This window comes from Erigeron canadensis, chromosome 9, assembly GCF_010389155.1.
Source record: "Erigeron canadensis isolate Cc75 chromosome 9, C_canadensis_v1, whole genome shotgun sequence".
NCBI lineage: Eukaryota > Viridiplantae > Streptophyta > Magnoliopsida > Asterales > Asteraceae > Erigeron > Erigeron canadensis.
The window spans coordinates 5,115,379-5,136,342 of NC_057769.1; the positions used below are offsets into that span (position 1 = coordinate 5,115,379).

The following is a 20,964-nucleotide window of genomic DNA, read 5'->3' on the forward strand; positions in this document are numbered from 1 at the left end:
TTCTGGCTTTCATTCAGACTTCACTAACCAAAATGATCTTCAGATAACTTTCCTGTTTCAGATCCAAAGCTTGTACTTGTGAACTGTTGCTGAGTCTGGTTTAGGTATAATCATGTGGGTGAGATGGCCAGGTAGGTTAACCCAAAAGATTTTATCCAATTTTTTAATATATTTTCGACTGATAGTTAGTGTGTCAAGTTCAAATTGGATGGATATTTCGCATTACAAACACACTGGATAATTTATCGACTTGTTTGACCATTTTTATTTTTTAGTTATTACAGTAGTTTTTTCTTGTTTGACCCTTTAGAAAGAAAAGACAGCCCGAACCAACCTGTTCATAAGTGACTGGGTCGAGATCTCCACCCCTACTTTGTTGCTTTGTATATTTTTTGTACTTCTGGTGTCTTTTAGGAAAAAATCTAAAAAAGAATGAACATGAAATTCTCTATGTATCTGATAATATATAAAGAAGAAATGACTTCTATAATAGATAAAAACATGTTTGTAATTATTCATATCCCAATGGTATATCTAGGTAAGAGATCGATGCTTCAAAGTAGCCATCAAATTATGCTTCAATACAAAGGAAATGATGCGATGGAGCACTAGTTTTGCACGAAGTACGCATATCACGGATATCAGAAGTGCTAAGGCTGAAGAGATCCCACTAATAAGAAATAAACCTCGAAACCTATCAAAATTCAAGGTTCGTGCCTTAGTCAGAGTATGTTGCGATAATGATGAGTGTTTCTCGAACCACTTCTTCTCCAGAAGTCCCAGAGTTCCATCTTCTCTTATTTTGGAAATTTGTTGTGACATCTCTACTGCCATAGGTGACCCTTTTGCAAAGATCTAAATGAAATAAATATATTACTTGTACTATGTTACTCTCAATGAATACTTGCACTGTTCATTTAATATGGCGGAAGGTACTTACGAAGGCAAAACCAGAAGTTGTAGCTTCAGGAGAAATCAAGGCATAGTTAGATGAGTGCTTTCCTAGAAACATCTTGATGTAGGGGATTTCATCAATGATTGCATCAGCACCATCATGTTTTCCACCTTTTGATAATGCAACAGCATAATCTTCATAAGAATAGTATGGTCTATGTCTATAATCCTCAAAATGTAAGTTGCTAACGGTCACTCCTGCCACAAAAGATCCTCCATGAAACCCCACAGTTCCTTCGTTAGATGCTAACTCAAACTGTTCAACAGTTAATAGTGAAGCCAATGTTGCAGTGTAACTTGAGATCAGAATAAGGACAACCGTTAACCAAACAAACACCACAAATTTTGACAGGTTACTTGACAGCCTCTCTCCTGCACCACAAAGTGTCATCAAAGGATTAGTAATAGTGCATGTCATTATGAAATAGTGAGTCCTACTTACTTTTCATGAGGAGATACAAGAGACAGTACTTTGAGCAAAGAACAGGGTCATTAGGATGAACCAAAAGGTCGGTCCAATTTGCTGAGCAGGTGATCCATGGGACCCTTGATCCATAGACTCAATAGCCCAAACGGCAAATCCTGTAAGGACAGCAAAACCAACAGAGCTTAGCCAAAGATCCACATCGAGCGGCTTCAAGAAAATCCACATGTCATTATGGTTGATTCTTGTAAGCATTCCTACGCCCAAGTCAGTGTAAGTCGCTGTGAAGTCAACATATTGAGATCTGTTTGCAAGAATTGTTGAATCACCCAAGATAGCATCAATCTCCTAATATATATATACACACATGCAAAAAGTTAGACCATTTTAAAGCATAAGCGCAATCACTTTGACATTCAGAAACCTACATACCTGATCATAAACTTTCTTTATAAGGTCATCATAAGTTCCATTAGCATATGGAACTAACTCATACGATACATCAAAGGGTAAAGAATGAAGGCAAGTGTTGAAGACATCTACAGAGAATCCGGTGGCAGTTGTAATATTGGTCAAATTGTCATAATCTGTATCAATAAAGTACTTAAACTTTCTTCTTGTTAGAACGCCAACTTTCAGTTTTTTATCACTAGTTGTTTGCAGTATCCGACGTTTTGGGGAGATAGTAGACCCTCTTCTCTCTCCATTGCCTATAACATTTATAATCTTGAATCCATTGGAGACTAGCTTTCTATCAAAAAATCTAAATTCACCACTTACACCCTGAAATCTGAATTTTGAAATCTCGTGTAAAAGCATGGCATCAAAATGTGGGACAGCAAATGTTAACTGAACCCCAACCCTTTGAACAGACTCTGTAAGTGCCCAAAGTGTGTCGTATGCCCATATAGCAAGTACGCTTACCTCCGTTGATGCTAAAGTAGGGTACTTTGTAGTCCATTCGTTGTACCATCTCGCAGTTAAGTTAAGCAGCTTCCTTGATGCTGGAATGTAAGGCCTCACACAAATCACTCCTGGCAATGACTCCATAACTTCAGTATCTACTGATTGCAGTATGTCAAGTGTCATATAAGTTACAATCCAAGTGTACTCCTCACTCACCATTCCCCATTTTTTTGCTATTAACAAAAATCTAGAAGCTAATGAAGATGGTATATTTACAATAATTACCCTAGTGTAACTTATCTTGATCTTTTGCAACTCGTGAGTGATCTGATCATCTGTGGCCGTTGCAGGAACTGCACTTCTGTGCCTGACTTGGATACCTTTCTCTTGGAACGATTTAAGAATATATGACACGCTCTCCTGCCTACAATCAGTATCTTCATATAAAAGTATAACATCTCTACACTTGAAAGATTCCACAACGGTGGTAATGGTTTTGGACATATTTGACTTGTCATCTGTAACTTGAAACAAGTATGGATGATCTATGGACAGAGAACCCGCAAAGGAAAATATTGGAACTTGAGCCTTATCAGCAATCAGGGCTAATAACTTTGCTTCAAGATATGTTTCTGGACCTATGATTGCTTGCACCTTTATGTTATTCAGAAGATCGAGAACTGCAAGAAATAAGAATGAAGTGAATATACTTACAAGTAGAGGGATATTTAATTTGTATTTGGCTTTTAACATGTTGAAGGAAAACAAGAACACCGCAGTTGGCAAAACATTTTTGGAGAAACTTGACAGATGCTATATGTTCAAAAGAGATGAAATATGTAATGGAGAGGCGGTACCAGAAAAATATTTAAGAGGGGGCAAAATTAAAAGAACTTATGAAATACAAATCCAAAAGGAGACAATGTTTAAAATTGAATACTAAAGTTGTAAAAATCCATGGTAAACTTTCAGTTTTGAGCTAGGCGGACATTGGACCCTCTTGCCCCCGCCCCCCCTCTTTTGGTAACAAACTAACCATGAGCAAACGAATAATGAATAATCAGTTGTCAGCATACCAGCTGATAGATTGGTGAGAAATGAATAATGGTGAACAAAAAGAGACAACATACACGTACCAGCTGATACAGCTTGTAAAGGGTCACCTTTGGAGTCCCTTGTGTGGAAAACGATCTGGGTACTGTAATTATTATTAAATGCATAAAAGTCAGAGATTGCCATTGTTATGAAGCTGTGAATGGACTTTGCAATCCATGATTCCATGTCGAGGATGATTCCCACTCGTACAACAGCTTGGTCATGCAAGACAATGCTACTGTTTTCGGATGGAAACGAGAGTGCACATGAATCCTGATTTAAAAAGCTCAAAAATATCAGAAGCAAAAGAATGATTTTGCAATGATTATGGAGCATCATCTTTCGAAGAAGTTACATAAAATTAAAGAGCAAGTTTTTAGTTTATGGCAGCATGTTACCTTAGAAAATATCACCTAGCTAGTCATATACATACTATAATAGTCTAACTACCCATGAAAAAATGCAACTTTCATTTTGACCAATAAAAATATAAAGTTCTTAAATATACTTTTTTGAACAGTAGAAAAAGAAAATAGTAAATATAAATATATATATGTATGTAAAAAGATCAAAATACAATATGAGGCAAAAGATACTTCTCGGAAACTGGTTATAATTAGTGTAGATGAAGTAATAATATGGTCGTTGGAGAATTTGTTTGAATAATATATTTTAGAAGTCTTGATTGAGCAAATGTTTTTCTATAATACCTATTCTTAATTTGAACGGCTAACTTTTATTACTGAAGGACCACTAGAGTATCATCGCACCAGTGGTATCACTCTATCATATTCCGACACCAAGTCACCAATTCAGGAGGAAACCCAATATTTAAAACCCCTTTGTGAGATTCAAACCTAGGACCTTATAGTACATCCCATCACCAAGATGGCACTTGATCCAAGACCAAGGACAGATAATAGGTCAGTTATAATTATAGTTACTAAAAGTTAACAAGTAGTATGTGGGGACAGATTATGGGCCAGTTTCTTTAGACTTTCCGGTCCATCCTACTAAAATAATAAGTGTCACTAGAAAGGTGTATTCACTAAATGACTATAAGATTTACAAAATGATGTGGGAGTAGATGTGTTTTAGTGATAGTACTCACTACTGCCTAGATAACACTTACATTTGTGCAGTTTCGTGTGAATTGTCAACTGTGTAGTATATATGCTTGTGACACCATAAGTCCGTATTGACTATTAATATCTTTTCATAGTATGCAAGTCATTTTTGAGTTTTAGTAAGAGTAAGTCATGCTTGTTTAAGATTTCCATTTTAATACGAACTTGAATTTGTTTCCTTCATTTAATAACTCACCATATTTAATTTGTCAAGTGCATAAGATGTTCAACCTTTATGCCTCAAGATCCTCAAGCAGAGAAACTAACAATTCTGGCCCTACATAATTTTCGTGGTTTGGTGGGATTTTTTTGGGTTTGGTACCTTTCGTGTTCTTGATTCGTTTCATCTATGGATATGCATTTATCATCGATTTGCCACATCATGATGTTTTTTTTACCTTATTATTGTATTAGTATTGCTTTTTTCATAGTAATTACATGTGGATCTTCTTGAGTTCACTTAATTTAAAACTCTATCTAAGCATTTCTTGTTTTGCTATCCTTAGTTCCTTACTGGCTTCGCCGTTTGGGCTGTCGAGTCTATAGTTCAAGGTTCCCAAAGCTTATCTTCCCTGACAACTGTAGCCTGTAGGAACCTTTTGGTTCATCCTTATGACTCTATTTATTAATGAGATTAACAATAGCCAAATTTTTTATTCCACCGGATTTTCTTTATTAGATAAAAATGAGTCATATAGGTTTTCATCTTCTATAGGAGGAATTTAAAGAGTACTATGGTGACGCTGTTGTAGGGGTGTCACAATGGGTGGGTTGAGGGGTTGGGTAATAGATTAAACGGTTTATGGCATACAAATGTAACCACCTATGACCAAATGGTTATGTAATGTAGCGACCTATTCATGTGGCTATGTAATGTATGCACTTATGTTTTCTTGGCTATACTATGTAAAATATGTACGGACTTTACATAGTATAGCCAAAAAAATACGTAGGTTCTTACATTGATTGACCCAAATAAAAAGAACCTTACATAGTATAGCCAAGAAAACATAGGTGCATACATTACATAGCCACATGAATAGGTCACTACATTACATAACCATTTGGTCATAAGTGGTTACATTCGTATGCCATTATCCCGAAAATAGCCAGAGTTCATTTTTTTTTTTTATTTTCACAAATAATTAGAGTCAAATTCATTATTGATAACCAGTATCATAGATTTTCAGTTACAATAACATAACTGTTTGAATAAAAGAATTTAGGATGTTTTATGAATTACAATTTACAGATACACTTTGGCCGATTGTCGGCCTATATGACACTTTTTAGGTTGACCCTTTAGAAATATAACATAGCTCATTTAAGTGACTAGGTCGGAATTTCCACCTGTATTTTGCTCAACAACATTCATGACTTAAAATGTGGATGACAGAAACATTACTGTAAAGACAAGTTTTCAAGTCAGTCTACGGTTGTAATCGACCAATTAGGTAAGTAGACAAATAACTATTTTATCTGTAAGACCAAGTCATACTAGTTGTTTACTTTTTTAATTTCAAGTTGCATTTAACTCGATTACGCTATTAGACAACTTCTTGGAAGTTCCTTGTAAGATCATTTATGGATCCAATAAGTCACATTTAGTCAACAAATTAAGTACGTAGCTCAGTATTCTATTGAACAAGGATGTTTCAAATTAAGTACTTGCTAGATGCTAATGTAAGGCCTCACACATATCACTCCTTGCAATGACTAGACAAAATACTCGTAAACGTGGCTAAACAAACTCGTAGCCAGGGACGGAGCTAGCTTGGGGTCAGTGGGCAATTACCCCCACTCCTATTTTGATACAATGTAACTTTTTATCATTTTAATGGTATTTTTGGAATTTTGCCAGTAAAAAAAGAGAGAAAAGTAACTATAATGAATACATACAAAACGTAAGACTATCTTTCTAAATTTGCCCCCTCGAGATAAATGTTTTGGCTCTGTTTCTGCTCGTAGCTACATTGGATTTAATCCTCATCCATTTATACGTTTAGTTTTTGTTATAAGCTAAAAAGGGTACAATAATTAATAATTAGTTGTCATCTTGTCACAATACCAGCTGACAAGAAAACAAAAGAGGATAAACAAAAAAGACCGTACATACGGGCTGACAAAGGGCAAACTTTGGAATCCCTTGGGTGGAAAACAATCCTCGTTCTGTAATTGTTATTAAGTGCATAAAAATCAGAAATCACCATAGTTATGAAGCTGTGAATGGACTTGGAATCCATGACTCCTTGTCAAGAACGATCCCACCTGGTATAACAACTAGGCCATGCATGAGAAAGCCATTGTTTTTAGATGGAAATGAGTGTATACATAAATCATGGTTTAAAAAGCTCAAGAATATCAGAAGCAATAGGATGATTTCGCTTCGACTCTGGATCACCATCTTTTGGAAGAAGTAGCAAGGAATGTGCAACATTTAGTTTTTAGGGAGTGTTAACTTAGATAAAAACAAACTAGCCATGTACTACATACTTTAGAAGGTCAACTAGCCTTGAATTAATTAATAATGCAGAACTTGGTAAATGAAATTGAGATGTAAGTTTGAACATTTGACAAAAAGTCAACATCAGATCATTGTAGCCTTTCTAGTCTTATTGCTACTAACAAGCACAGTCACTAGAAAGAAGTATTTGCTAGATTTCTATAAAATCTTCAAATAGTTTTATAGTTACGGATTTTTAGCGACTGAAGGATGTCATTGTCTACTGTAAACTATATGGTCAGATATTGCATACAAAAAACTTATATTTATGAAGCTTCCGGTTAATTGGGTGAAGAGATTTAATTTAATATAAATGATTGTGATAGCATAAGCCAGTGATTAGTGACTGATCTCTTTTAGTCAAGTCTGCAAGTCATTTTTGAGTTTTAGCAAGACTGAGTCATGCCTAATTAAGGTTAACCAACTGGGTTGGATTGGTGGTTGGAGCTCATGCCTCTGGAAACAGAGGTCATGGGTTCGATCCTCATACCTAGCAAGGATGGAGGTCCTTTTCTACCTATGGTAGAACCTGAAAGCAACCTCTCTACCTTTGGTAGGGGTAAGACTGTCTACATATCAACCTCCCCCATACACCGTCGAAGACGGTATTGGGACCCAAAACCCGTGGAAGACGGCATTGGGCGTTACTTTACTTTACTTTTTTCTTTTAATATGAACTTGTATTTGTTCCTCATATTATTTGTCAAGTCCATATATATAAGATTTCATTATCCTACAGTAGTAAACAAAAAATGCAACTTTGTTGCCTTGTCGGTATGTATGGTTTCAAACTTTACCAAAATTGCTATTGTATGTATCACTGAAAACAACCTTATTTTATATTATATGTAAAAAACTTTGAAAACTCATCTTTCTAGGTACAGTATTATTTTTCCACAAATTTATATTAGATGTGTTGTAGTTGGATAATCCCTAGTTTCAAGTCATGGTAATTGGTATATACAAATAGTAAGTTCTGAAATTAAAGATACATACAATAGGAAATTTTAAAACTTAAATACACATAACAGGAAAATTTTGAGACTTTAACCATACAATAATAGCTTTGGTAAGTATCCTGAGACACACATTGTAAAGTTGGTATTATGTGTCAGGATTTGGATTTGTTTATATTAGAATTTAATATGGTATCATATTACGTAAAATTTAAAAACAGACCTGCAACGTTTCACGACTTCAATCGTTTAGTCATTCTAGGACCGTATAATGTGTCAACTGCAGCCTCCAGTTTGTCCCATTGTGCCAAGGGAGTTGCGTGGAGCTATTCCTTGTGAAGTGGACAATGGTTGGAGCCAAAAAGGCATTCGGGGTCAAGGGTATCCTCGCCAATCTTCGGAGATTATGGTCAGCTGCAATCTATAAATGGGTTAGTTTGACCAAGAAAGTCAAAGTTTGATATTTTGGCTTTTTCTTTCTTGGTAAGGGAAATGTCAAGATGCACCACCACTCTACACATGATAAAACTAACAATTTTCTTGCAGAATATGCCTTAAGTTACACACATAATGTAACATCCCCAACATTTTATGTCGACCATTGACCATGTCGTTAGTCAACATTCGCCTTCCGTCAGATTTATACGTCTTAATAGTTAACATGTTATGTGATAATGACTATGGTTGTTATATATGATTAATGTGTCTACGTGTTAATGATTAATTTCATTAAATGTGTTCAAATGGAGAGTTTAATATGTCATATGACAAAGTAATATGTTAGTAAAGTGATTAATAATAATGATACGTATTCCCGACTGAGTTAAAGTGATGAAAAGTGTTCTCGTAAGAGTTTAAGGGGCAATAAGTGAAAGATATAAAGTACAAGGGTATAGATGTTAAGTTTTGGAAAGTTGGTCCAGCAGATTTAGGGCCATATCACGTTCCATAAACCCCATAATCAGATTGTAATCTCAAAAATAATTCTACCTCAAGAACCCTAGAGCCTCTCTTCAAGTTTTGTGCGATTTTGGATCTATTCGGTGGTGATTTCTTCTAGGTTTTGATCCCTCAATCCTTCGTACAGGTAATTCTTTATTCTAAGATCATAGGGTAATGGTCTTTATTAGCTTTTATCCACCCATATCTGGTTGTGAGGGTTGGGTTGGTTTAATTGCAATCCGTTAATTGATTTCGAGTCATTCGGGTGATTAATCGGTTGTATAATGATGGTAAATGATTCAAGGATTACTTGGTGTTTTCAATGAGTGATGTTGGTCTTATTTTAAGTGTATTTGATGTTCATAAGACCTGGAGATGTGTTAGAGTCGTTTGAGATGTGTTTGGTTAGGTTTTGGGGTTGTTTTTCACGACTGGTCGTCGTAACTCCCGTTAGCTGGGTAATTGCGATAACACCCCCACTGTAATTCCCGTTACAAATTTTCATAACTCCCGTTAGGTGCGTAACTCCCGTTACAAATATTCGTAACTCCCGTTAGGGACTGATTTTTGTTAACATTTTTAAACGACCATAACTTTTGAACCGTAACTCCGTTTTTGAGGAATAAGCTATCCACGGAATCATGAGAGAGTCTACTTTCTAACGGTAATGCTTTTTAAAGTTGAGGATGATGTCAAGTTTACAGAAAGGTTAATTAAGTGAGTGATTTCCATGTTCTGTCGAGTTATGTAAGCTCTAAAGTATTAAACGAACCTCCGATGCATCAAGTCTTGTCATGGGTGATATTTATAGGTATCTAGGCTTGAGTCATGACCATAAATAGTGGGTAATTGATAGTTCATTACGTTGTTTAATGATTATAGGTAGTCGGGAATACTTGCAAAGCTCGGTAACTTACGTTATCACTTGTTGTGTGCTTCTACGAGTTAAGATACACTACTTTGACATGCTGAGGGTTCAACAAAAACATAGTTTTCATATAATAACTTCCCAAATGGTATCTTGTTTGCTTATGGGTATTCGGGATTATACGGGAGGTGATATGGGCTATGTAGATGCATATAAAAGCCTGAAATGCTACCCCAATGATATGATATTATATGATATGCAATGAAATGTTATGCAATATTATGATATGTAATGATATGCAATGTTATGAGATGTAATGATATGCAATGTAATGTTATGCAATATTATGATATGTAATGATATGCAATGTTATGAGATGTAATGATATGCAATGTAATGACATGCAATGTTATGAGATGTAATGATATGCAATGAAATGTTATGCCATGTTATGAGATGTAATGATATGAAACGAAATGCTATGTAATGTTTGAGATGATTTGAAATGTGATATATGATGATGATATGTGAAATGTGCATGATTACATGGCTTGTTCATCTAGTTCACTAGACCTTTTAAGTTGCCATGACACGTGCACGTTTAAGGGCCCAAACATAAAAGATGTATATGTGATGATTGTTTAGGTTGTGTAAACACCTGAACTATATGAGATGAAATCGAGCTCGTAATTTTAGATGAAAGTGTTAAGCTTAACCCGTACTTGCCCTAGCCCGGTTAAGTGCGTAGATGTGGTTGCTTGGGTGGCTCCTTGCAACATGGTCAAAGATGTGAAGAGTAATACAGGAGGTCTGACCCGCCCCACTTGTCTTGAACATACGGATTACTCCGGGATTGGCTTGTCATTCCTTAACAACAATGATGTACAACCGTAAGGTTTGTTCATCCAGTCGGGTGTGACTTATGTCACACTTATTAAGATGCATATGTTATATGAGATGCGTGACTTATGTCACAGTTATAAAGATGTTTAGATGTGATATGTGGAGATGCAAAAGATGACTAGGCACATTTAGGATGACACATCCTAATATGAAAGATGATGATGCTATGATTCGTATGTGAGATGATATGTGCCTTAACGATTTAATGCGACTTTTATATAATGTTTTAAATGGACAAACGTTTTATAAACTATGTGTTATCTTACTTAGCTAATTCGTTAGCTAAAACTTGCTCTTTTAAATGTGTTGTGCCCTCAGGTCCAACAATAGTGAGCAGGTAGATGTGAGAAGATGTGAGACATGGGTAGATGATCTTGAAGCTGACTATAGTTTACTCATAGTGGCTGCTCGCTTTAGACATTTGCCTTATGTTTAAATAATGATGTCTTGTATTGATATTGTACTCGGTTGTTTAATGTTGGGCAACCGATGGATTTTCATTTAGACGTATTTTGATGATATGGCTAGTAACACCATTTAATGAATAGGCCAAACAGATTTTACTGGTTTGGACTTTTAAAGTTATTTCCACTTCTTTTAACGCTGTTAGGCAAAAGTTTTTGGAAATCCTTGTTTTCAAACTACGGGTGTTACACATAATTCCTCTTTTTGACATAGTTTCAATAAGAACTTACCTATTTGTTTAGTAATAATTGCTAAAAAGATTGTGTATCGTTGATTTTTGTTGCAAAATTCAATTAGATGAATATTTAATAAAAAAAATAATACCAATAACTTTTGTTGTGCGTTAGTGTTGTAGATGATTATTTAGGATGTTTCTTAATTCTTATGTTATCATACATACATTTTGATCAAACTATGCATACACTTCATATATTAGAGGAATGAGGATTATGTCGATCACCTAGAAATCCTTAATTGTTGGTGGTTTTACGTCTTGCTATGAAAACGAAACTATCATGAAGCCTGGCTTAAAAGTTTTGAACTTTAGCTAACTGCATTGACATTTTCGATCAAGATGAAGAACAATGAACATTCTAGAGGCAATCCCAATTCATGCTAGGCAATATGCCAGGATAATAATTTTGATAATACCAAGTTGCATATTTTCTTTTTCATTCCCAATGATAAGATTCTTGTTTTCATTTGTGTATTTTTAAAAGAAGTCAACTGCCATTGAATGTTAAGAGAGCTTTTGACTCTGATGGATTTATATCTAATGATGATAATGCAAATGTACAAAGAGTTCATTTTGACTTGTAAACTTTCCATAAAAAAAAAAAAAAAAAAAAAAAAAAAAAGATTTCATAAAAGGAAAGGGTGCAACTTTTATTGACAAAAATCAGCATTCTTAGTTAAAGAGGAGTAATATCCAAAGATGATCCCGAAGCACATCAGGATCAGGATATTCCTCTGGCTTCTGATATTCTCAAGCTTTCTAAACCAGGGGTTATGTAAAAATTTAAGAGTTGCCGTTCTAACAAGAAGAAAGTTTAAGTACTTTATTGATGCAAATAATGACATTCAGAAAAATATTACAACTGCCACCGGATTCTCTGTAGATGTGTTCAACACTTGCATACATGCATTATCACATGAAGTGGAACGTATGACGATCTTATAAAGAAGGTTTATGCTCAGGTATATTAGTTTCAGATAAGCAAAACTAGAGGGGGACATTTCAACCCATTTAATTGGGTTGAATGAGTCAATTTGGTATTTTTTTTCCGTTTTCTTTCTATCTCAAATATATCATATGGCCAAATTTGAAAGTTGCCAAACTCTATTTTTTCATGCATATAGCACGGCAGATCGTTTTACAAAGATTCAGATTAGCATATAAAAATGTAGTTTTATAAGGTAAATAAAAGGGTTGCGGGTTAACCAAACCCTGCCCATTTCTACCCATGCTAAAAGTTGACATTAATGTAAATTATTTTGTTATCATGCAACCTGTTTTGACTCATTATCCAACCCGCCTAACGCCCTAACTTGCCTATCTTGCTACCTGGAATCAAAAAGTATTTCCTCTGATGAGGTTAAAAAAAAATGTACTTTGTGTTCTGCAGGAGATTGATGCTGTTTTGGGTGATTCAACGATTCTTGCGAACAGATCTCAATATGTTGACTTTACAGCAACTGACACTGACTTGGGCATAGGAACATTAACTAGAACCAACAATAATGACATGTGGATCTTCTTGAATCCACTCGATGTGAAACTTTGGCTAAGCATTGTTTGTTTTGCTATCATAACTGGCTTCACCGTTTGGGCAATTGAGTCAATGGATCAAGGTTTACAAAGCTCACCTGCACAGCAAATTGGAGCAACCTTTTGGTTCATCCTTATGATCTTATTTTTTGCTCAAAGTTCTCTCTCTCTCTCTCTCTCTCTCACACACACACACACACACACACACACACAAGTTAATGGGACTAATAACAGCTAAATTTTAATTCATCTGGATCTTCTCTTCTTTTCGTTTTCAAATAAGAACTCAAATATAGCTGTTGTATAGGTGGCATAATGGGTGGGTCAAGGGGTTGGGTAACAGGTTAAAACTACTTATTTATGGTGTGGCTGATGGCCAGGTGGGCTAACCCAAAAGATTTTGCCCAATTTTTGAATACACTTTTTCACGAATATCTAGTGTGTCAGATTCAAATTTAATGGATGTTTTCTGCATCACAAACGCAATTTAGATGCCTTCAACCTCTTGTCCATCTCTCCTACATAATCATTAGGATCTAAAACCCGAACTAGTTGATATTAATGATTACTTAAGGTTATACGAGCTCTAATAGTGGTTGAACTCATCCAACGAGCTTGGAGTCGTCAATGTGAAATCGTATTGTACGACTCAAAATTGTCAACTTGTTTGACCATTCAATGAAGATCTCAGGTTATGTAATGTATTGTGTGTAGGAGACAAGTTGTCGAGTAATCTATCAAAATTTGTGGTGTTTATATGGTTACTTGTCGTACTAATTCTGACTTCGAGCTACACTGCAAAATTGACTTCACTATTAACGGTTGAACAATTTGAGTTAGCATCGAAGGGTGGAACTGTGGGGTTTCATGGTGGCTCCTTTGAGGCTGGTGTGTCAGGAGTGACCATTAGAAGATTATGCTGATGCATTAACAAGAGGTGGAAAGCACGGTGGTGCCGATGCTATCATTGATAAGGTCCCTTATATCAAGATATTTCTTGGCAAGTACCCGGCTGATTATGCAATGATTTCGTCTGAACCTTCTACGTCTGGTTTTGCCTTTGTAAGTACCCTTTTAATTTTCTTTTCAACTTTGAATCATATAAATCAAGTTTCACAATTAATCAGGTTGCACTGAATAGAAGCTAAAAACAACTGAATACGTTCTTTTTGTCTGAAATATTTTTCCAACTCTGACGTTCATTTCATTCAGATCTTCCAAAAGGTTCGTCATTGGCCACAGAGATGTCAACACACATTTCCAAAATAAGGGAAGATGGAACTTTGAGACTTCTTGAGAAGAAGTGGTTTGAGAAAGCGTCCATATCATCGCAAGATTCTCCAACAAAGCCAGAAACCTTAAGTTATGAAAGGTTTCGTGGTTTGTTTATCATTAGCGGGACCTCTTCTGCTTTAGCGTTTGTGATATCAGTGATATCATTGCTTCGTGCCAAACTAGACGTCCATAGTGTCATTTCCTTCGTAATGAGACGGAATTTAATTGCTAATTTAAGGTATTTATTATGCAACAGGGCCATTAGGATATTAAGAACTGCATTAGAGGTTGAACGTTTCAGAATTTTTTTTTTAATTCTATCAAAGTATGGAAGTAAATATAGTGAAGATCATTTTGTAATACTAAGTTGTTCCCATTTAATCATCTATAGTAATTGTAACTTTTTTGTATTAGTTAATGAGTCTCATATCCTGTCTTAAGTAAATAACGTGTTATGGAAAGTCTCAAAACTGAGATCACGAGTCATTAGATTACAGTCTTTTTTCTTAACAGGAATTTGAAATGATGTTCAAAAATATACTCCAACCAAGTTTTGATATCGATTATGCTAGTGACCGATTTCTGAAAAGTTTTTTTTGTGAATAGTGATCTTCTTTCTTGCAATAAACATGAGAATGCTTCTTCATGTCATGTAACAATCCAATGGAATATATGATAAAAAAGAGGTTTATTTAGCAAAACTAGAGAAGAAATTTAGACCCATTTACTTATGAGTGGGTTAATATAGGTTGTGTATATATCAAACATAAGATATGGGTCAAATAAAAAAAGTTTAGGCAAAAGGGAATGGTGGAACGGGTTGAAAGTTGCCCAAAGTCTTAATAGTATATACAACACTCTAGATGTATTTTTCCCCTAAGAATGATATTATTGTTATAGTACTTCTTTAATACGGAGTAATTAATAGTAGATAAGCATTAATCAACATTTTTAAAGATAAACAAAAAAGGGTTGAGGGTCAATCCAACTCGCCCATTTTGACCCATGCTCAAAGTTGCCACTTTTCAACATGCACTTGTTTTGACCCATTACCCAACCCGCCTGACCAGCCCAAGTGCCCATTTTGCCACCTTATTGCCTTATCTTGCTAAAGATGTGTTGAAATTAATGTAAGTTGTGGTATCATAATATTAGAAGAAGGATGCTATCTTTGGTAACTCAGAGAATCTTTCATACAGATCTGAGTATGTTGACTTCACAGCAATTTATACTGACTTGGGCATAGGAACATTAATAAGAATCAACAGTAACTATGTGTGGATCTTCTTAAGTCAATGTAAAACACTGTCTAAGCATTGCTTGTTTTGCTATCCTTACTGGCTTTATCGTTCGGGCTTATGAGTCTATAGATCAAGGTTCCCAAAGCTTATCTGCTCAGAAAACTGCAGCAACCTTTTGGTTCATCCTTATGACCATGAGATCCAAAATAGCTGAAGTTAAATTCCATCGGATTTTCTCTTCTTGTTAGATAAAAGTGAGTCATAAATAGGTTCTCATTTTATATAGGAGGAATTTAAAGAGTACTATGGTGGACGTTGTTGTAGGGGTGTCGGGTGTCACAATGGGTGGGTTGAGGGGGTTGGGTAATTGATTAAAATGGATAATATTTGCTTTGGCTCAGATTTTTTAAATATGGCTCAGTTTAAGTGATTATATCGAAATTTCCACCTCTACTTTGTTCAACAACATCCATGACTTATAAAGGCAAAATTTTCCAAGTCAGTCTTCATATGCAAGACACTTAGATTGCTTAAGAAGACTTTTAAATGATAGTTTCTAAAAATTCGATTTAACTCGTGTACTTACCTAATTTCTTGGAAGTTCCATGTAAGACAATTTATGGATTCAATAAGTCACATTTGGTCAACAACGTTGTACATAGCTAGGTATTCCATTGAACAATGATATATCTATTACTTAACATATTCATTTAAAGGGTGTCTTTGGTTTGAGGGTTTTGGGAAATTGGATTCAGAAAGACCGCAATACCTGGTGTTTGTTTTAAGCAGATGTATCTGAGCAAACCCATGAAACATAGGTTTATGTCTCTGAAGAGAAAACAGATTTGTTTAAACACTTATAAAGATTTGAGTTAAAACACAAAACAATAATGAAAGAGCAGGTAGTTTTATTCATATAAATTAAAAGGGTTATAGTACAAAACACAAATCTTGAAACATCAACCAGATTGTGAGGAAAAAACACATAAAGGATCTACATCTTGAGTAATTTTGAATATCAATATTTTCTTATGATTTTCTGGTCTAAAGAAGAAGCATCCTTATGCTAGTGTAAGCAGATATCTATCTCTATAATCGAACGTTGTAGATGATCCAAGTACTAACGGGTGGATTGGATGTATAAGACTCACTCATATTTGACCCTTTATCTTCAAGTGAACTACACTTTTAGCCCTTCAACTTGATCATGAAAAACATACCGTGTACACACTTTGAGTTGAAACCGAAGCTAAGATTGATGAAAGCACGATCACTTCTCAACAGTCTCGTACTTAAGAAGTACATAAGTTTCATTCCCTGCATACAACATACAACTTTCATTATCCATAAAACCATCAATTTTCAAAAATGACTTGATAAATTAAAAAAGTAAGGAGTCCTTTAGACAGTTTTTAACACGCGGTTATTGCCGGCGCGAAGGGCTGAACACACCGGGATCTCGGCGTGGTGGGTTAAAGAGGCCTTCATCCAGTGTGGTGGCCACTGCGTAGTGTGTGGCCACTGCGTCGTGTGTGTCAATTGTAAGTAAAACTTGATTTTATTTTGTGTGTGTACAACAAGAAGAAAATGAAGTGGTGAACACTCAAGGGCACATAAATAATTACATTTATATAAGATACATGGATGTGATATGTATCAGACCAGAAAACAACAACCAATACAACTAAGAAGAAATCAAAGAGAAGACTATGAATGACACAAACAATAACCAACCGAAGTTGGCTGTTGAATTAAAGATAATCTGGTACAATGCTCCAGTAGCCCTAATCTGATATAATGCTCCAACAACCTGAGTTACTAAGAACAAATAAAAATAATCTCCAATACCTAAACAATTGGTTGTGAGCCTTATTTGAAGAACCACACAAAGCCCTAACTTGTCCACCAAGAGATTACTACAATGAATTAACTAATTATTAAAAACGACAATTAACCCCCTGACTTCTTTCTATTGTAACTTCTGATCTATCTATATCAGGATGCTTGTAACTTGGCTGAAGTCAATCCAAATTATTCTACAAACTGCAACATAGTTAGTCATATCCCAATGGTATGTCTAGGTAAGATATCGACGCCTCAAATTAGCTATCAGATTATGCTGCAATACAAAGGAGATCATGCTATGGAGCTCCAGTTTTGCACGAAGTAAGCAAATCACGGATATCATAAGTGCTAAAGCCGAAGATATCCCACTAATAAGAAACAAACCTCGAAACCTAGCAAAATTTAAGGTTCTTGGCTTAGTCTGAGTATCTGGCAATGAAGATGAGTGTTTCTCGAACCACTTCTTTTCCAGAAGTCCCAGAGTTCCATCTTCTCTTATTTTGGCAATTTGACTTGACATCTCTACTGCCATAGGTGATCCTTTTGCAAAGATCTAAATGAAATAAATATACTACTATGAGTCTATGACTCTAAATGAGTACTTGCATCTACTGAAAACAAAAAAAAAAAAAAAGGGGGGGGGGGGGGGGTAGGTACTTACGAAGCCAAAACCAGATGTAACATCTTCACGTAAAATCATGGCATAATCAGCTGAGTACTTTCCCAGAAACATCTTGATGTAGGGGATTTCATCAATGATTGCATCAGCACCACCATGTTTTCCACCTCTTGATAAAGCATCTGCATACTCTTCATAAGAATAGTATGGTCTACCTCTATAATCTCCAAAATGCACATTGCTAATAGTCACTGCTGCTAACTTAAGCTGTTCAACAGTTAGCAAAGAAGCAAATGTTGCAGTGTAACTCGAGATCAGAATTAGGACAACCAGTAACCAAACAAACACCACAAACTTTGACAGGTTACTTGACAGCCTGTCTCCTACACCACGAAGTTTCATCAAAGGATTAGTATTTTCCATTATGAAAAAGCGAGTCCTACTTACTTTTCATGAGGAGATACAAGAGAATACTTTGAGCAAAGAATAGGGTCATTAGAAGGAGCCAAAAGGTTGATCCAATTTGCTTAGCAGGTGATATTTGGGACCCTTTATTCATAGACTCAATAGCCCAAATGGTGAACCCTGTAAGGATAGCAAAAACTATAGAGCCTAGCCAAAGATCCACATCGAGCGGCTTCAGGAAAATCCACATGTCATTATGGTTAATTCTTGTAAGCATTCCTACGCCCAAATCTGTGTAAGTCGCTGTGAAGTCAACATAGTGAGATCTGTTTTCAAGAATTGTTGTATCACCTAAGATAGCATCAATCACCTGATATATACAAGCAACAAATTAGATCATATCAATGTAATAAAAGCAATGACTTTGATATTCAGAAACTTACATACTTGATCATAAACTTTCTTTACAAGGTCATTATAAGATCCATTGGTGTATGGAACTAACTCATACGATACATCAAATGGTAGAGCATGAATGCAAGTATTGAAGACATCTACAGAGAATCCGGAGGCAATTGTAATATTGGTCAAATCGTCATAATATGTATCTATAAAGTAGCTAAACTTTTTCCGTGCTAGAACGCCAACTTTCAGCTTTTTATCACTAGTCGATTGCAGTATCCGACGTTTTGGGGAGATGGTAGACCCCCTTCCATTTCCGTTGCCTATAACATTCACAATTTTGAATCCATTGGAGACTAGCTTTCTATTAAAAAATCTAAACTCACCACTTAACCCCTGAAATGTGGATTTTGAGATCTTGTGTAGAAGCATGGAATCAAATTGCGGGACAGCTAATGACGACTGAACCCCAACCTTTTGAATAGACTCTGCAAGTGCCCAAACTGTGTCGTATGCCCATATAGCAAGCACACTTACCTCCGTTAATGCTGAAGTAGGGTACTTTGTAGTCCATTCCTTGTACCATCTCGCAGTTAAGTTAAGCAGCTTCCTTGATGCTGGGATGTAAGGCCGCACACATATCATTCCTGGCAATGACTCTATAACTTCATTATCCACCGATTGCAGTATGTCAAGTGTCGTGTAAGTTACAATCCAAGTGTACCTCTCGCTCACCATTTGCAATCTTTTTGCTATTAACAAAAATCTAGATGCTAATAAAGACGGCATATGTACAATAATTACCCTAGTGTAACTTATCTTGATCTTTTGCAACTCTTGAGTGATCTGATCATTAGTGGCCATTGCAGGAACTGCACTTCTGAGGCTGACTCGGATACTTTTGTCTTGTAAAGATTCAAGAAAATGTGATAAGCTCTCGCCCCCACAATCAGCATCCTCATATAGAAATATAACATCCTTCCATTTGAAAGATTCCACAAGGGTGATAATGGTTTTAAACAAAATTGATTTGTCAGATGTAATTTGAAACAAGTATTGATAATCCGTGGGGGGAGTATCCACAAATGAAAATATTGGAACTTTAGCCTTATCAGCAATCGGGGCTAATAACTTTGCTTCAAGATATGTTTCTGGGCCTATGATTGCTTGCACCTTTACGTTATTCAGAAGATCGAGAACTGCAAGAAAGAGACATATTATGAAGTGAAGATACTTGCATGTAGATGGATATTCAATTTGTACTTGGATTTTAACATGTGGAAGGAAACAGAACATCGCAGTTGGCATAACACTTTGGAGAAACTTGACAGGTTCAATATGTTCAAAAGAGATGAAATATGTATTGGTAGTAAAATTGGACAAATCTTTTATACTTACAGTAAAATGGCCAACAACAAAATAACTATTAAAAGGGCCCTTTATAGGGAAACCCCTAACATTGATCGAAAAAGAAAGCGAAAGACAATGAACAAAAAAGAAGGCACGTACCAGCTGATACAGCTTGTAAAGGGTCGCCTTTGGAGTCCCTTGTGTGGAAAACAATCTTCGTACTGAATTTGTAATTAAGTGCATAAAAGTCAGAGATTGCCATTGTTATGAAGCTGTGAATGGACTTTACAATCCATGTTTCCATGTCGAGAATGATTCCCACATGTACCACAACTTGGTCATGCAAGACAATGCTACTGTTTTCAGATGGAATCGAGTGTGTACATAAATCCAAGCATATCAGAAGCAAAAGAATGAGTTTGCAATGATTATGGAGCACCATCTTTGGAACAAGTAACATGAAAATTGAAAAAGAGCAACTTTTTACGTATTTTATAGCATGTCAACTTAGTAAAAGTCAACTAGCCATATACATACTATAAAAGTTCAACTACCCATGAAAAATGCAACTTTCACTTTGACCAATAACAAAACAAGATGCATGTCGTAGATATATGCGTATATTAGTAGTACGTAAAAAGATCATATTACATTACAATAGGAAGCAAAAGAAACTCCCCAGAAATTAGTATGCAAGTCATTTTCGAGTTTTAGCTAGCAAGACTAAGTCATGCTTGTTTAAGATTTCCATTTTAATACCAACTTGCATCTTTTCCTCCTATTAATAACTCACCATATATAATTTGTCAAGTGCATACAGATCTCAGTGTGTTGACTTTACAGGAATTTACACTGACTTGGGCATACGTTAGCAAGAATCAACAGTAATTACTTGTGGATCTTCTTCAATCCACTC

At 35.6% G+C, this 20,964-nt stretch overlaps 2 protein-coding genes across 2 annotated transcripts; both read right to left on the reverse strand.

Moving 5' to 3' along the window:
• Window positions 1-571: 571 nt before the first annotated feature.
• Window positions 572-3,718, reverse strand: LOC122583075 (glutamate receptor 1.3-like). Its single transcript, XM_043755514.1, has 6 exons — window positions 3,421-3,718; window positions 1,811-2,964; window positions 1,426-1,726; window positions 941-1,326; window positions 718-855; window positions 572-670 (listed from the first exon to the last, which is right to left on the reverse strand). The coding sequence occupies exons 1-6, from the start codon at window positions 3,716-3,718 to the stop codon at window positions 572-574; spliced, it is 2,376 nt and encodes a 791-aa protein (XP_043611449.1).
• A 7,166-nt stretch (window positions 3,719-10,884) lies between these two features.
• On the reverse strand, window positions 10,885-20,490 carry LOC122583076 (glutamate receptor 1.4-like; the record flags this gene model as incomplete). The annotated part of the gene is made up of 5 exons (XM_043755515.1): window positions 20,208-20,490; window positions 18,744-19,897; window positions 18,366-18,666; window positions 17,924-18,274; window positions 10,885-10,910 (listed from the first exon to the last, which is right to left on the reverse strand). Coding segments are annotated over exons 1-5 (2,115 nt in total), but the record flags the coding sequence as incomplete, so codon positions are not given.
• Between the last annotated feature and the right edge of the window lie 474 nt (window positions 20,491-20,964).